We start from the raw sequence: 15,424 nt of genomic DNA on the forward strand, positions 1-15,424 counted from the left end.
CTAGACACCAACTTGGTCACTACATCGAATACAGACATTCCATCTGCAGATAAACTTGCTAAGTACTTCAATGGAAAAAAATTGTAAACCTACACAACACGCTACCTCATGACAACACTGACATTTAAAACTTCCTTAATGAATTGGACCCAACTACAATACCCGGCTGACCAAACCTGGTTAAACTTCGCCCTTCTTACCGTCGATACAGTTGTACAGCGATCAGCAGGTTCTCCAACACTCACTGCAAACTAGATACTTGTCCCAACTACCTAATGAAATCTGCCCATGACCGCTTCATAGCAGACCTCACATCCCACCTAAATTACATGCTTCAGCAAGGTCTCTTTCCTAAGGAAAATGGCAATATTCTACTCACCCCGATACCAAAAGACAGTGATTTCATTTGGGTTTTTTTTGTGCTAACTACCGCCCAGTAGCATCCATCCCGTTGACAGTCAAACTGATGGAAAAGTATGGAAGCCAAACAATTTACAGATTATATACACAAATTCTCAATATTACACGAATCTCAGTCAGGTTTTCGCCCCCTCCACAGCACAGAAACAGTACTACTCACTCTTCTGCCAAATTAAGGCAGGAAATAGCAACAGGCAAAAACATCCTCCTCCAGTTCGACATGTCCACTGCATTCGACATGGTAAACCATAATATACTAATAAGATTACTAGATAAGTTCTGGATTGGTGGTAACATACTTAGCTGGATCAAAGGTTTCCTAACCACAAGAACATATCAAGTAAAATCAAACTCAAACATATCATCACCGTGGAAAGCAGACTGCGGAGTACCACAAGGATCACCGCTATCACCAATCCTCTTCAACCTAATGATGACCCCTCTAGCCAAGGCCCTATCCAACCAAGGCCTTAACCCTTTCATCTATACAGATGATGTCACAATATACATTCCTTACAAATCTAATCTGACAGAAATCACCAACGAAATCAAGCTCAGCCTGAACATCATGGACTCTTGGGCAAACGCATTTCAACTAAAACTCAACAAAGAAAAAACAAAGAGTCTCATCCTCTTATCCCAAGAGAGCACGGACAACCCCAAAATCATCAACACCCCAGATTACACCCTCCCTATCTCAGACAGCCTGAAAATCCTCGGCATTACAATGGACCGCTATAGATCCAAGTGACATCCATGTCAAAGAGAATGTTCCATTCAATGTGGAAGCTCAAACACGTGAAGCAATTCTTCCTGAGGGAAACATTTCGCAACCAGATACAATCAATGGTACTAAGCCATGTAGACTACTGCAATAGAATTTATGCGGGATGTAAAGAACACGGCAGCCAAGCTTATCTTCGGAAAAAAGCGATTTGATAGCACAAAACCTCTCCACGAAAGACTATACTGGCTCCCAATCAAAGAACGCATTGCTTTCAAAATCTGCACACTGGTTCACAAAATTATCTACGGTGAAGCTCCGGGATACATGACAGACTTGATTGACCTACCAACTAGAAACACATCCGAATCAACACGAACGTACCTAAACCTGCACTACCCAAGCTGCAAAGGACTCAAATACAAAATCAACTTACGCATCCAGTTTTTCCTACATAAGCACACAATTGTGGAACGCATTACCAAAAGCCTTGAAAACTACGTACGGCCTACACTTCCAGAGATCACTAAAAACTTCTGTTTAAAAAGGCATACCCTAACAACCTAACATAAATGCCTGATCTCTGCAACATAACAAAACTAAAATACGGAATGGACATAACACAATTTTTCCCATTGTACTATTCCCTTATGTGGCTGTACCATATGAACTTTATCTTATCTCAATATCACTCTGTATTTGTTTACACTGTAGTCTGCAAACGCACCTCCGGTATTATGTAAGCCACACTGAGCCTGCAAATAGGTGGGAAAATGTGGGATACAAATGTAACAAATAAAATAAAACTAAAAGGTTCTACATAAGTGATTAATATTTTGAAAGCAACAGAATTAGATAATTCGTTACTGGTGACCATTGATATAGTGTCATAGACAAATATTCCCCAGAAAAAAAAACTATATCAGTGATACACATTTGAGGATGCCTATCAGTTATCAATCTGCTAATACAGCATTGACAACAACAAAAAAGTCAAATGGTCATGCCCACATACATAATTGTTTTAGCTTTATCAATACTATTCACAGTTGAAATCAGACGTATCATCTCAATCTATAAATATCTATAACAGGAACTGGCCAAAAAGGCATTTTTAAAAAACTTTAAAATATAACTCTTCAGATAAGGGCTCTGAACCAGAAAAAAAAAGTAAGTGTAGCAGATCTTACAGGTTGTGTTTCCATTGCATGAGAAGTTACCCAACATTTTTTCCCCTAATACAAGTTAATTATTCCCATTCGCTTTTAGACACTGCCAAATTTGCTTTAGGTACACTAAATGCAAACATTGTAAAACTACTCCATTTAATGTCGTTCTTTAATTAATTGCTTAATTACACAGATGAAATTTTCACTCAAACTCCTTTTTTTAGATCCCTCAGGCAAGTAGAGACAGCTTTCATACCCTTAGTGATCCGCATTATATAAAACACAATAAAACTAGTCAATGGGAGAAAACATTCAATAGAGTTTAACTGCCTCTTAACATTTAAAGCACAGAAATTGTCAGCTTTGATCATGTGACCATGTCAGACATTTACTCTGTTAAATGCAACTAAGAAAAAAAACCACAGTCATATAACCAGTAATATTACATGCAGAAAGACCTTAGGAAATTGAAAGACTGGGCATACAAATGGAAGATGAAATTTTAATGTGGACAAGTGCAAGGTGATGCACATTGGAAAGAAAAATTTGAATCAAAGTTACCTGATGCTAGGGTCCACTCTGGAAATCAGAACTCAAGAAAAATATCTAGGTGCCATTGTAGATAATACGTTGAAATCTTCTGCTCAGTGTGTGGCGGCAACCGAAAAACCAAACAGGATGATAGGAATTATTAGGAAAGGGATGGTGAATAAGACCAAAAATACTATAATGCCTCCTAACACTCCATGGGGCGACTGCACCTTGAGTATTTCGTTCAGTTGTGGTCACTATCTCAAAAAAAGATAAAGCGGAATTAGAAAATGTTCATAGAGCTACCAAAATGATAACAAGGGATGGAACTCCTCTCGTATGAGGAAGGCTAAAGAGGTTAGGGCTCTTCAGCTTGGAAAAGAGACGGATGAGAGGAGATATGATTGAGGATTACAAAATCCTGAGTGGAGTAGAACGAGTAAATTAAACAGATTTTTTTTTTACTCATTCCAAAAGTACAAAGACAAAGGGAATAACGCAAGGAAGTTACATGGAAAAGCTAAAATACTTACCTGTATGCAGGTATTCTCGGGGGACAAAAAGTTTCATATTCTCACAAGTAGGGTGATGCCATCCTGCGTCGTCTGGTCCTGGATTTACACAAGCTAAATGAGAGTTTTGTGAGGCATGAGACGTGCTCCACCACACATGCCCGTGTGACTTCACACCTGCTGTATGAACACAGTCTCCTCAGTTTAATACGACAGCAAAAAATAAAGTAAAAATAATAAAGGAGAAAACTCCAAGGGGAGGTGGGAAAGATTGTGAGAATATAAAGCCTGCTGCCCTTGGAGGGAGAATTCCTGCTACAGGTAAGTATCTTCAATTTCTCTGAGGACAAGCAGGCTTATAATTCTCCCAAGAGGTGAATCCCTAGCATCCAGGCTCAACAAAAACAACAAAAATCAGTGAATAGGCTTCGCATCGGCAAGGACATAATGCAGATTAGCTTGAAACTATATACAATCTGAATAAGAGTGCAGCCTGGAACAGAATAAAACAGGCCTAGGAGGGTGGAGTTGGATTCTAGACCCCAAACAGATTCTGAAACACTGTATGCCCGAACCAACTGTTGCGTCAGGTAACCTGCTGAAGGGCAGTAGTGTGATGTGATGTGTGGACTGAAAACCGCCTTGCAAATTTTGTCAATGGAGGCTGACTTCAAGTGGGCTACTGATGCAGCCTCTGACATTATAAGCCTTGACATGACCCTCCAAAGCTAGCCCAGCCTGGGCCTAAGTGAAGGAAATGCAATCTACCAGCCAATTAGAAATTGGGCGTTTCACAATCGCGACCCCATCCTGTTGGAATCAAAAGAAATAAAAAGTTGGGCGGACTTGTCTGTGGGGCATTGTCCATGTAGTAAGCAAATGCTCTCTTGCAATCCAAGATATGCAAGCTGCTTTCACCAGGATAAGCATGAGGTCGGGGAAAGAATGATGGCAACACAACAGATGGTTCACATGGAACTCTGACACCACCTTCGGCAGGAACTTAGGGTGCGTGCGGAGGACAACTCTGTTGTCAGGAAGCTTAGTATAAGGTGCACCCACCACTAAGGCCTGAAGCTCACTGACTCTACACATCTACTATAATAAAACGCAGCCTCAACGTTCTGAGGACACTGACGTCACTGAAGTCACTCACACACCGGTTCGTGGTTTCATGGTGGTGAAGCCACACAACATCTTCATGCCCCGCCCTTGCGTCACACGTGATGACGTCGAGGGCGCAACACGAAAACAAGGCTAATTAACGCACGGGGAGCAGTAGGGAAACACGCGGAGCGCCTTTCTCTACTCCTCCCCTTCCAAAAAATCCCAGCCGCCCAGGATGTCCACATCAATCCAGCCCCTTTCCCCACATAGCCCCGCCCCTTAGAAGTTACCGCCCCGCCCATGGTACCACAATCACCCTCAGCAACGTCCCTCACCCCCTGTCACCTCCCCTCCCCTTCCCTTACGCCTGTCTCCCTGGTAATCTAGGAGGTACCTGTTCGGTGGGGGCAGGAAAGAAAGAGCCCCCTCTTTCCTGCCCGCAGCGGTGGTGGTAGCATCCTTGCTACATCGTGTGGGAGTCCGGCTCTCGGCGTTTCAAAATGGCCGCCGAGAGTTGAAGTCTCGCGATGCAGCTTGAACTATCGGTGGCCATTTTGAAACGCTGAGAGCGGAACTCCCACACGATGTAGCAAGGATGCTACCACCACCGCTACGGGCAGGAAAGAGGGGGCTCTTTCTTTCCTGCTCCCACCAAACAGGTACCTCTAGACCACCAGGGAGACACGCGTAAGGGGAGGGGAAGGGAGTCCCCTGCCCGCTAGCGCCCGTTTCATCGCCGCCAGAAATGGGCCATTTTTACTAGTGCTGAAATAACAGCCACCAAGAAAATGACATTCCTGGTCAAGTACTGTAGATGGCAGGAATTCAGTAGCTCAAAAAGGTGCTTTCCTCAGCTGGGTGAGAACAATGGTGAGATCCCAAGACACTGGTGGAGGTTTGACAGGGGCTTTGACAAAAGTCCACCTCTCATGAAGCAAATAATTAGAGGCTGTCCATAGATGGGCTTACCTTGATGGCAAGTACTAACTGCAATCAGGTGAACCCTTATAGAGTTGGTCTCGAGACTAGACTCTGAAGTGTAGAAGATATTCAAGCAGGGTCTGTGAAGGGCAAGCAAGGGGATCTAGGGCCTTGCTCTCACACCAGAAAGCAAACTTCCACCAGACTAACACCCAGTACCCATGGCAAAGCTTGAGCACTTGAAAGCAGGAGCTATGCAGATATAGAACAAAACTCAAAAGCCAGAGAGAACAGGCTCACCCCCCCCCTCCCCCAGAGAAGGAGCAAGGCTCACCAGCAAAGCTGGTCCCCTGCACAATCTCCAGGGAGAAGACGAAGGCCTGACTATCCGAGAGAAAGCGAGTCAGGGTGATAACCAGTGATGGTCCCTAGCTTGGCTACCAACAAGGAAGCTGGGCTCAGCCACCAGAGAAGGAGTAAGACTCCACAGTCAGCACTAGAGACAAATCCACAAGCCCAAGAAACAGCCAAGCGTTACAGTTAGAGACGGCACCAGTCTCGATCACCAGAGGTAAGGGAAGGCTCGACTGGCAGAGCCAGAGCCCGGCTCTGCAATCAGGGACAGAGTAAGACAAGACCTACAGGTACAGGGCGAAGTCCCACAACCTGAGGTGTAGCTAAGCTCAACTCCCGGAAACAGAGCAAAGCACACCTGCCGAAACGGTAGCCAATCCTGTAAGAAGCTATGGTGAAAGGCCAAGCTCTAGGACCGAAGACAAGCGCAGAAACCAGAGGCCGACCTATGGACTCTAATTTTCCCTTCTTTGTCATCAGCAGCAGATGAATCCATTAACTGATGGGATGTACAAAAGCAAGCCCTACTTAGGGTGGGAACAGGCCACACCACGAACCAATACTTGAACTCCAAAAACAGCACCCTGCTTCGCTGAAACATCTAGCCTGTAATGCCAGGCAAAAGAGAGCTGAGAAGCCCAAGTAGCCACACTACAGATCTCTTGAAGAGAGAGTGCACGTTTCAGCCCATGAGGAGATGGCTCTCGTGGAATGTGCCTTAAACGCTTCAGGCGGAGACCGACCTGAAAGCAGATACGCAGCAAAAATGACTTCCTTACGCCAACGGGCTATAGTGGCCGTAGATGCCGGACCTCCACACCGAGGATATGACAACAAAACAAAAAGGTGATCAGAAGTCCTGAAGTCATTTGACATCTGTAGATACTGCAACAGTGCCCTGCGGACATCCAGAAGATGTAACTGCCCAAAGGAGTCCAGGAACTCTTCCCTAGAAAAGGAAGGAAGAAAAATGGGCTGGTTCAGGTGAAACGCTAAAACCACCTTAGGCAGGAAGGAAGGCACCGTATGTACCGTTACTCCGGACTCCGAGAATTGCAGAAAAGCATCCCGACAGGACAGCGCCTGCAGCTCAGACACGCATCTAGCCGGTCATGGCCACCAAAAAGATTGTCTTGAGAGTCGCATCCTTCTCCGAAGCTCGCTCAAGCGGCTCGAAGGGCGAACACTGAAGAGCCTTCAACACCAGCCCCAGGTTCCAGGCCAGACAGGGCAACCGGACAGGAGGACAGAGCCTAAGCACCCCTCTGAGAAATCTAGCAATGTCCGGATGAGCAGCAAGGGACAAGCCAGCGACTTTCCCTCGATATGTTGCCACTTGCACCCGCAGGGAATTGTAAGCCAGGCCTTTTTGTAAGCCCCCCTGCAGAAAGTCCAGCACAGTTGAGACTGTAGCTTGCGTGGGTGTGATCGCCTTTGAAACACCCCACGCCTCAAATTTGCACCAGATCTGAGCATAAGCTGCTGAAGTGGACCGCTTGCGGGCATGCAAGAGAGTGGTGATGACCTTGATAGAGTAGCCCTTGTCTCTCAATTGCGCCCTCTCAATAGCCCAAATCGGCAGGGCTCCTCCATAGACACCGGATCCTGAACCAACAGGTTTGGCACCAAGGGCAAATGCACCGGAGCGCCAACCAACATCCGGCGGAGATCCGCATACCACGGACGCCTTGGCCAATTTGGAGCGATGTGAATCACCAGACCTCGGTGCTGTCGAATCCGCAGGACTCGCCCTATCAGGGGCCAAGGAGGGAATACATACAGGAGCTCCGAGGGCCAGGGCTGAGGCAGAGCATCCAACCCCGTCGAGTGAGGATCTATCCTTCTGCTGAAAAAGCAAGGTACTTTGGGGTTTGCACTTGACGCCATTAGATCCATACCAGGAGTCCCCCATTTGGCACAAATCTGAAGAAAAACGTCTTCTGCCAGTTCCCACTCCGCCGGGTCGATTTGCTGCCTGCTGAGAAAATCAGCTTGCATGTAGCTCTGACCTGCTATGTGAGCTGCTGACAGAAGCTGCAGGTGGAGCTCAGCCCAGTGGCAAATCTGAGCGGCCTCCACGGCCAGGGCCCTGCTCTGAGTGCCTCCCTGACGATTTATGTATGCCACTGCTGTCGTGTTGTCTGACAGAAACTGGACAGCAAGCCCCTTCAGAGTCTTTTGAAAGGCCATAAGAGCCTGGACTATCGCTCTCAGTTCCAAGCGATTGATGGACCACCCCGCTTCCATGGGTGTCCACAGACCCTGAGCATAGCTTCCTTGGCAATGCGCTCCCCAGCCTAGGAGGCTGGCATCTGTTATCACCAGGCACCAGGGGGATTCCTTGGCACAGCATCCTGTCGGAGAGCCACCACTCCATACTGAGCCGGGCCGCAGGGAGCAACGTTAGTCTGCGTCCATATTCCTGGGACATCGGAGACCATTGTTGAAGCAGAGCAATCTGCAGAGGCCTCATATGCGCTCTCGCCCAAGGCACCACCTCCAAGGTGGCAGTCATCGACCCCCAACAGCTGGAGCAAGTCCCAAGCTCGCGGGTGAGGCATCCGCAGGAGCAGACGGACCTGATTCTGAAGCTTGCACCGCCTTTGGTTGGGGAGAAGGACCAACCCCGAAGCCGTGAAGAACCGGACCCCCAAATACTCGAGAGACTGAGAGGGGGTCAGGTGATTTTTGGGTATACTGACCACCCAGCCTAGCGCCTGCAGGACCGCCACCACTCTGGCTGTGGCAAGACAACTCTCGGTTGCCAAGCCAGCTCTGATGAGCCAGTCGTCGAGATAAGGGTGAACTCTGATATCCTCTCTCCTGATACAGGCAGCTACTACCACCATTACCTTGGAAAAGGTACGGGGAGCTGTGGCTAGGCCGAAAGGCAAGGCCTGAAACTGGAAATGCTTTCCCAACAGTGCAAAGCGGAGGAACCGCTGGTGTGGAGGCCAGATAGGAATGTGCAAATAAGCTTCTTTCAGGTCCAGAGACGTGAGAAACTCTCCTGGCTGTACCGCCGCAATGACGGATCGCAGGGTTTCAATGCTGAAATATCGAACTCAGAGCCTCGTTTACTCTTCGTAAGTCGAGGATCGGCCTGAAAGACCCGCCTTTTCGAGGCATGACAAAATTAATGGAATAGCGGCCGCAGCCGCGTTCGGCGGGAGGCACTGGGATCCCCGCTCAGAGGTGCAGCAAGACTTGGAAGGTCTCCTCTACCACTGCCGTTTTACAGCAGTGCTGCATCGGGACTCCACAAACACGTCTCTCACCGGGGCACCGAATTCCAATCGGTAACCTTCTCTGATCAGGTCCAGGACCCACTGATCTGAGGTAATCTTGGTCCACTCCTCTAGAAAGAGGGAAAGACGTCCTCCTATTGCAGGCAAGGAGGAGTGGACCGGCATCCCATCATTGTGGACGCCCCTGAACTCCTGGCCTTGAACCCCTGCGGAACATTTGTCCGAGCGAAAGGAGTTCCTCTGCTAAAAACGGGCACATTGAGAAAACCTAGTGCCCCGGGTGATACCTGCAAGCTTCACGGAAGCAAGGTCTGGAAGAGGAGGGAAACACAGAACCCTTGGAAGAAGGCTTCGGCCTATCCTCAGGTAACCTCTGGGGTTTAGATTCACCCAGGTATTTCACAATCTGCTCCAGTTCCTCTCCAAATAACAGGAGGCCCCGAAAGGGTAGCCTCACCAGTCTTTGCTTAGAAGCCATGTCAGCTGCCTAATGCCGAAGCCAAAGAAGGCGGCGGGCGGACACCGCCATAGACATCTGTTTAGCCGAAGCTCTGACCAGATCATACAGGGCATCAGACAAAAATGACAGGGACGACTCCATCCTCGGGGCAACCTCAGAAAGGGGGCCTGCACCATCAGAGGGCTGTTCCATCGCCTGCTGTAGCCAGGAAAGACATGCCCGGGTTGCATAGGAAGTACAAATAGACGCCCTCAAGGCAAGGCCTGCAATTTCAAAGGACCGCTTCAGCGCGGACTCAAGCTGCCGGTCCTGCATGTGTTTCAAAGTGACTCCTCCCTCTACTGGTAGAGTGGTCTTTTTTGTCACCGTTGTGACCAATGCATCCACTTTAGGCATCCCCAAAGGGCCAAGAGCTCCTCACGCAGAGGGTAAAGCTGACCCATAGCCCTGGCCACTTTCAAAGGTCCATCTGGGTCAGACCATTGAGCAGAAATAAGCTCTTGGATGGAGTCGTGCACAGGAAAGGCCAGAGTAGGTTTCTTAGTACTCGCCATCCTAAGATTAACAGAGGAGGCGTCGCCTTCAGCAGGATCATCAATCGAGAGGGCCTGTAAGGCGTCAGTAATGAGAGCTGGCAGCTCGTCGCAGTGGAAAATCTGGACCGCATTGGGATCATCCAAATCCAGTGGCAAACAGGCACCCTCCTCTGAATCATCCGTCCCTGAGGGTCTGCCAGATCCCTCAGACTGTCCAGAGCCTGACCACAGCGGGGGGGGGGGGGGGGGGGGGGGGGGGGGGGGGAGGAGAGGGGTATGCGCAACTTTCAGACGGGGAATTTACCCGTCTATGTTTAGCATGTTTCCAACACTCGGGGGAGGAAATAACCTGTGAAAGTCATCCCCGGGGCATCAACACCCGGAGGGAAGCCAGGAGGCAACGCAGTGTCAGACACCTGCGACAGAGAAAAACTCACCCTGACCCTCCGCCTCCAAATTAGGAGAAACGGATGTAGGAGCTCCTCTAGCAGCCTCTAAACGAGGCGTCCCCCTGCCCTCAGACTCCTCCGCAACCGCAAGGGTCGATGCATGCAGCGCTTACAAAATGGCGCCCGCTGCCAGCTCCATCAAGCAGGAAGAAACATCGCTCGGCATGCTCAAACCAGCATGAGCGTCTAACATAGTAACATAGTAGATGACGGCAGAAAAAGACCTGCACGGTCCATCCAGTCTGCCCAACAAGATAACTCATATTTGATGCTTTTTGTGTATACCCTACTTTGATTTGTACCTATGCTCTTCAGGGCACAGACCGTATAAGTCTGCCCCGCACTATCCCTGCCTCCCAACCACCAGCCCCACCTCCCAACCACCGGCTCTGGCACAGGCACAGACCGTATAAGTCTGCCCAGCACTATCCTCACCTCCCCAGCCCTGCCTCCCAACCCCGGCTCTGGCACAGACCGTACAAGTCTGCCCAGCCCTATCCCCGCCTCCCAACCTCCAGCTCCGCCTTCCGATCTTGACTAAGCTCCTGAGGATCCATTCCTTCGGCACAGGATTCCTTTATGCTTATCCCACGCATGTTTGAATTCCGTTACCGTTTTCATTTCCACCACCTCCCGCGGGAGGGCATTCCAAGCATCCACTACTCTCTCCGTGAAAAAGGAGCACGTTTTACACAGCCCCGCTGCTGATCTACGTTTACCACAACGGGAGCAGCGCTTAACTCCTTCAGCAGCCATCGTCCGTTTTTTCACAGGACAAGATGATAGCAATAAAATGATGGCTTCGCACCAAAACTTACCCCGATCGGAACGGCGTCCGCGGGACCTCCTAGGAGGAGCTGGGCACCACTCTCACCTCAGAAGACCGAGTCAACGAGCTCCGGTCAAGCTGCACAGAACCAGAATCTCTGGAAAAAGCCTCTGAAATAGCCACACTGTACAAGCGCGCACTTTTTTTTTTAACACTATGAGGAAAGTTGGAGGCAGGCAACAACAGAGGGACTCCGGGAGGAGGGGGGAATGGGTAAGGCAGGGAAAGGGCGAACCTATATGCCTTTAAAGTGGGCACCACCAGCCACAACACCCCTGCTCAACTGGCAAAGCACAGGAGCCACCCCAGGCAGCCTGAAATCCAGGAGCTGATCAAGCTACGTCCACACCTGCTGGGAGATAGAGAGCACTGGAAAACCATAGTGCCTCTTGGACGGCTAGCCCCAACTGCCTTCAGTATTTCTCTCTCTCTACCTGCAGGTAGGCGGATACAACCCATCAGTTAATGGATTCATCTGCTGCTGATAAGGAAAAAATGTTTTGCACTTTGTTGGGATCTTGCCAGGTATTTGTGAACTGGATTGGCCACTGTTGGCAACAGGATGCTGGGTTTGATGGACCTTTGGCCTGTCCCAGTATGGCAATACTTATGCACTTATATGTCTACTTATGTACTGGAGAAAAGTTAAAAAGTAGGCATGGGAAGCTAGGAAGTGGTAGATAAGAATTTAAACATTGCTGTACTGGGACAGACCGAAGGTCCATCAAGCCCAGTATCCTGTTTTCTACAGTGGGCAATCCAGGTACAAGTAAAAACAGATTTTATGCTGTTTATCCCAGAAATAAACAGTGGCAGATGAGAATCAACACCTTACATTGAATATAGTACATCACAGGCAGCCAATGTTGCTGCTTCAATAACTGTCTTCTCCCAAGCCAAAACCTCATTCAACATATAAGTTTCAAGTGGAAAGAAAACTGTCTTCCAAGCATCACAGTTTTAAATATATTCAACGATTTGTTTTCTTTTAACCAAAAATGGATCTTATTCATATACTTCCACAAGATTTGGAGCACACCATCTACTGATAACAGGAAAAAAAAGAAAAAAAAAAGAACTGGATATCATCAGCATAGTAGATGACGGCAGAAAAAGACCTGCACGGTCCATCCAGTCTGCCCAACAAGATAAACTCACATGTGCTACTTTTTGTGTATACCTTACCTTGATTTGTACCTGTCCTTTTCAGGGCACAGACCGTATAAGTCTGCCCAGCACTATCCCCGCCTCCCAACCACCAGCTCTGGCACAGACCGTATAAGTCTGCCCAGCACTATCCCCGCCTCCCGCCACCGGCTCTGCATTTGATAACTCACTCCAAGTTCACAAAACACTTTTCCCAGAGATTGCATGTATCTATTAGAAAGCAATGCTGACAGGGCACAGTCCTGCAAAACCCCCCTTACCACCACATTATGTAGAGAAGTTTTCAGCCTGCCTATCTGACATAGCTGCCTGGATGTCCCAACGTCATCTAAAACTTAACATGGTCAAAACTGAGCTTCTCATCTTTTCCCCTATGCCTACCCCTCCTCTCCCCCTTTCTCTATTTCTGTGGATGGCACTCTCATTCTCCCTGTCTCATTAGCCCGTAACCTTGGGGTCATCTTTGACTCCTCTCTCTCCTTCTCTGCTCATATTCAACAGATTGCCAAAACCTGTCATTTCTTTCTCTATAACATTAGCAAAATCCATCCCTTCCTCTCTGAGCACTCTACCAGAACCCTTATCATCACCTCTCTCCTTGATTATTGTAACCTGCTTCTCACCAGCCTCCCTCTTAGCCATCTCTCTCCTCTTCAATCAGTCCAAAACTCTGCTGCGCGACTCATTTTCCGCCAAAGTCGCTATTGCTCACATTAGCCCCCTCCTTAAATCACTTCACTGGCTCCCTATCCGTTTCCGTATTCAGTTCAAGCTTCTCTTATTGACCTATAAGTGTATTCACTCTGCTGCTACCCAATACCTCTCCACTCTCGTCTCTCCCTACACCCCCCTCGAGTACTCTGTTCTGTAGATAAATCTCTCTTATCCGCCCCCTTCTCCTTTACTGCTAATTCTAGACTCCGTTCCTTTTGTCTTGCTGCACCCCACGCCTGCAATAGACTTCCTGAGCCTGTGCGTCTAGCCCCGTCTTTGGCCGTTTTAAAGTCCAAACTTAAAGCCCACCTCTTTACTACTGCTTTTGACTCCTAACCACTACTCACTTGCCCTGTCCTTCAGCCTCACCTATTATTCCCCTACCCTTAATTGTTCTGTTTACCTGTCTTATCTAGATTATAAACTCTTTGAGCAGGGATTGTCTTTTTTGTGTATGGTGTACAGCGCTGCGTATGCCTTGCAGCGCTATAGAAATGATAAATAGTAGTAGATTCTTGCACAAGTGCCTGCATAACTCTACCACACAAATAAGATCTGAACCATTTATAGGCAGTTCCTTGTATCCCCAGTTGTGACGAGACTAGAGACCGTAACTCATAATTCCAGCACCACAGCTCAAGCTTGCAGAGATCTGAGTCACAGTATAGAAGCATGAATCCTGCTGTTTCTTTAACAGCTGGAGCCAGGTAAGGGGATAATGCACTATCACATTTTGCCACTATTTGATAAAACACACAGCAAAATACAAAGGTGCATGTTTTGGCCCTAAGGTTACAAAATATAAATTGTAGCCCTTGATAGAGGTTGGACAAGCCTGTGATAGAATGAATCCCCCCCTTGGCATCTCTGTGACTGATGTTTTCTGCAGACAGCAAAATAGATCAGGTACCCAATCCCTCCCAGAGTTGTCTTAGTTCTAGAGCTTTAGAACTGGGAAGCCATGGGGGTCTTCTTATCTAGCAGTCTGTGGAAAACACATACAGGTAACATGCTCAAGAGGTTTTCACAGTACTGTTTTATTCTCTGCACTGCACACATGCACTCATCTCCCATCAAGTAGCACGAAGGCTCCCTCCTAAAGAAAATTAGCATGCTTATAAATAACAAACCAGTACTTCAAAGGTTTTCACCCAATTGTTTAAGATTATTCTCAGTTTGACCCTATTATTAGTAGGCCATCTCCCTGCGATTTCAGGCACTGGAATCATCATTTCCAAGATTTAATCAGATTGCAGAAAAATGTTTTAATATACATTTGTTTACTCAGGTTTTCCTCGGTTAAAGCCTTAGCTCATATTTTGTATTTTTTCAGTAACTGCATTTTTAAACTATATTAAGGTTTATAGCCATCGATTGTATTTTAATAGTTATACTAAAGCATTGCAAATGTTCACTGTAAACCGCTTAAATACGTTTTTTTTTTTAATGAACCGCATCAACACCAGCACTATATACTCGAAGAACTGTTGGATCATAAAAGAATAACGCCTTGTGCTGAAAGGATTTAAAAACAAACACACTTTTCTCTTAAGTTGACAAGCCTGCAAAGTTATTGCCATGAAATCAGAACAAGGAAACTGGTGCGCTTTGCACGCGCCTCCCTCCCTCCCTCCAAGTAACGGTTTAATTGCGTGCTCACTCACCTGGTCGGCAAGCTGCACCGTGGACCTGCGGGGCTGCGAAAAGCCTTCGTGGGCGTCGGCGGTGCCGGCTGGCAACTCCCGCCTGAGCTCGGCTCGCAGTTCCAGGTAGCAACAAAGCGTGAGGAGATGCAACGCCAGCGACACCACGAAGAAGGCCAGGAAGAGCCGGCAAGTGCCGCAACTCTCCTGCAAGGGGCTGGGCGCCCGCTGAGAGGCCATGCCCGGAGACTACTCACTGCCCCATGCTCCTCCGAGTCCGGCGCTTGCTTACCGCGGCCGCGCGCCACGCCCCACGCGCCACGCACAGCCTTCCGCCACTGGCCAATGGAGCAGGGCCTGTCAGTCGCGCGCAGGCTCCGCCTACTTCATCTGGGGCTGAGCAGCGCTGCTTTCTCTCACCTTTTACAATTACGCCATTTAGCAGAGTGCAATGGCAGAAAAGGTTTCTGAGCCTGTGGAAACGCCCACGCTCGTACATCCTCTGGGAAAAATGTTCTTGCTTCACTTCAAGGCCACAGAATTGTTAATCTTATGCTTTACTGCAACCTGTAGCAGGTGTTCTCCGAGGCCACCAGGTCAAGCAGGCTCACCTGTGGGTAACATCATCTGCTAGAACCCG

General features: G+C 48.2%; 1 protein-coding gene across 1 annotated transcript in view; it reads right to left on the reverse strand.

The window, feature by feature from the left end:
• Positions 1 to 15,089, reverse strand: part of EDA (ectodysplasin A) — a 318,832-nt gene extending 303,743 nt beyond the window's left edge. The window contains exon 1 of the mRNA XM_030210396.1: positions 14,806 to 15,089. Within this exon, the coding sequence (XP_030066256.1) occupies positions 14,806 to 15,024 (219 nt within the window). The 5' untranslated portion in view covers positions 15,025 to 15,089. The remainder of the gene's footprint in view (positions 1 to 14,805) is intronic.
• Positions 15,090 to 15,424: the final 335 nt, after the last annotated feature.

Source organism: Microcaecilia unicolor, chromosome 7 (genome assembly GCF_901765095.1).
Source record: "Microcaecilia unicolor chromosome 7, aMicUni1.1, whole genome shotgun sequence".
Classification (NCBI taxonomy): Eukaryota; Metazoa; Chordata; class Amphibia; order Gymnophiona; family Siphonopidae; genus Microcaecilia; species Microcaecilia unicolor.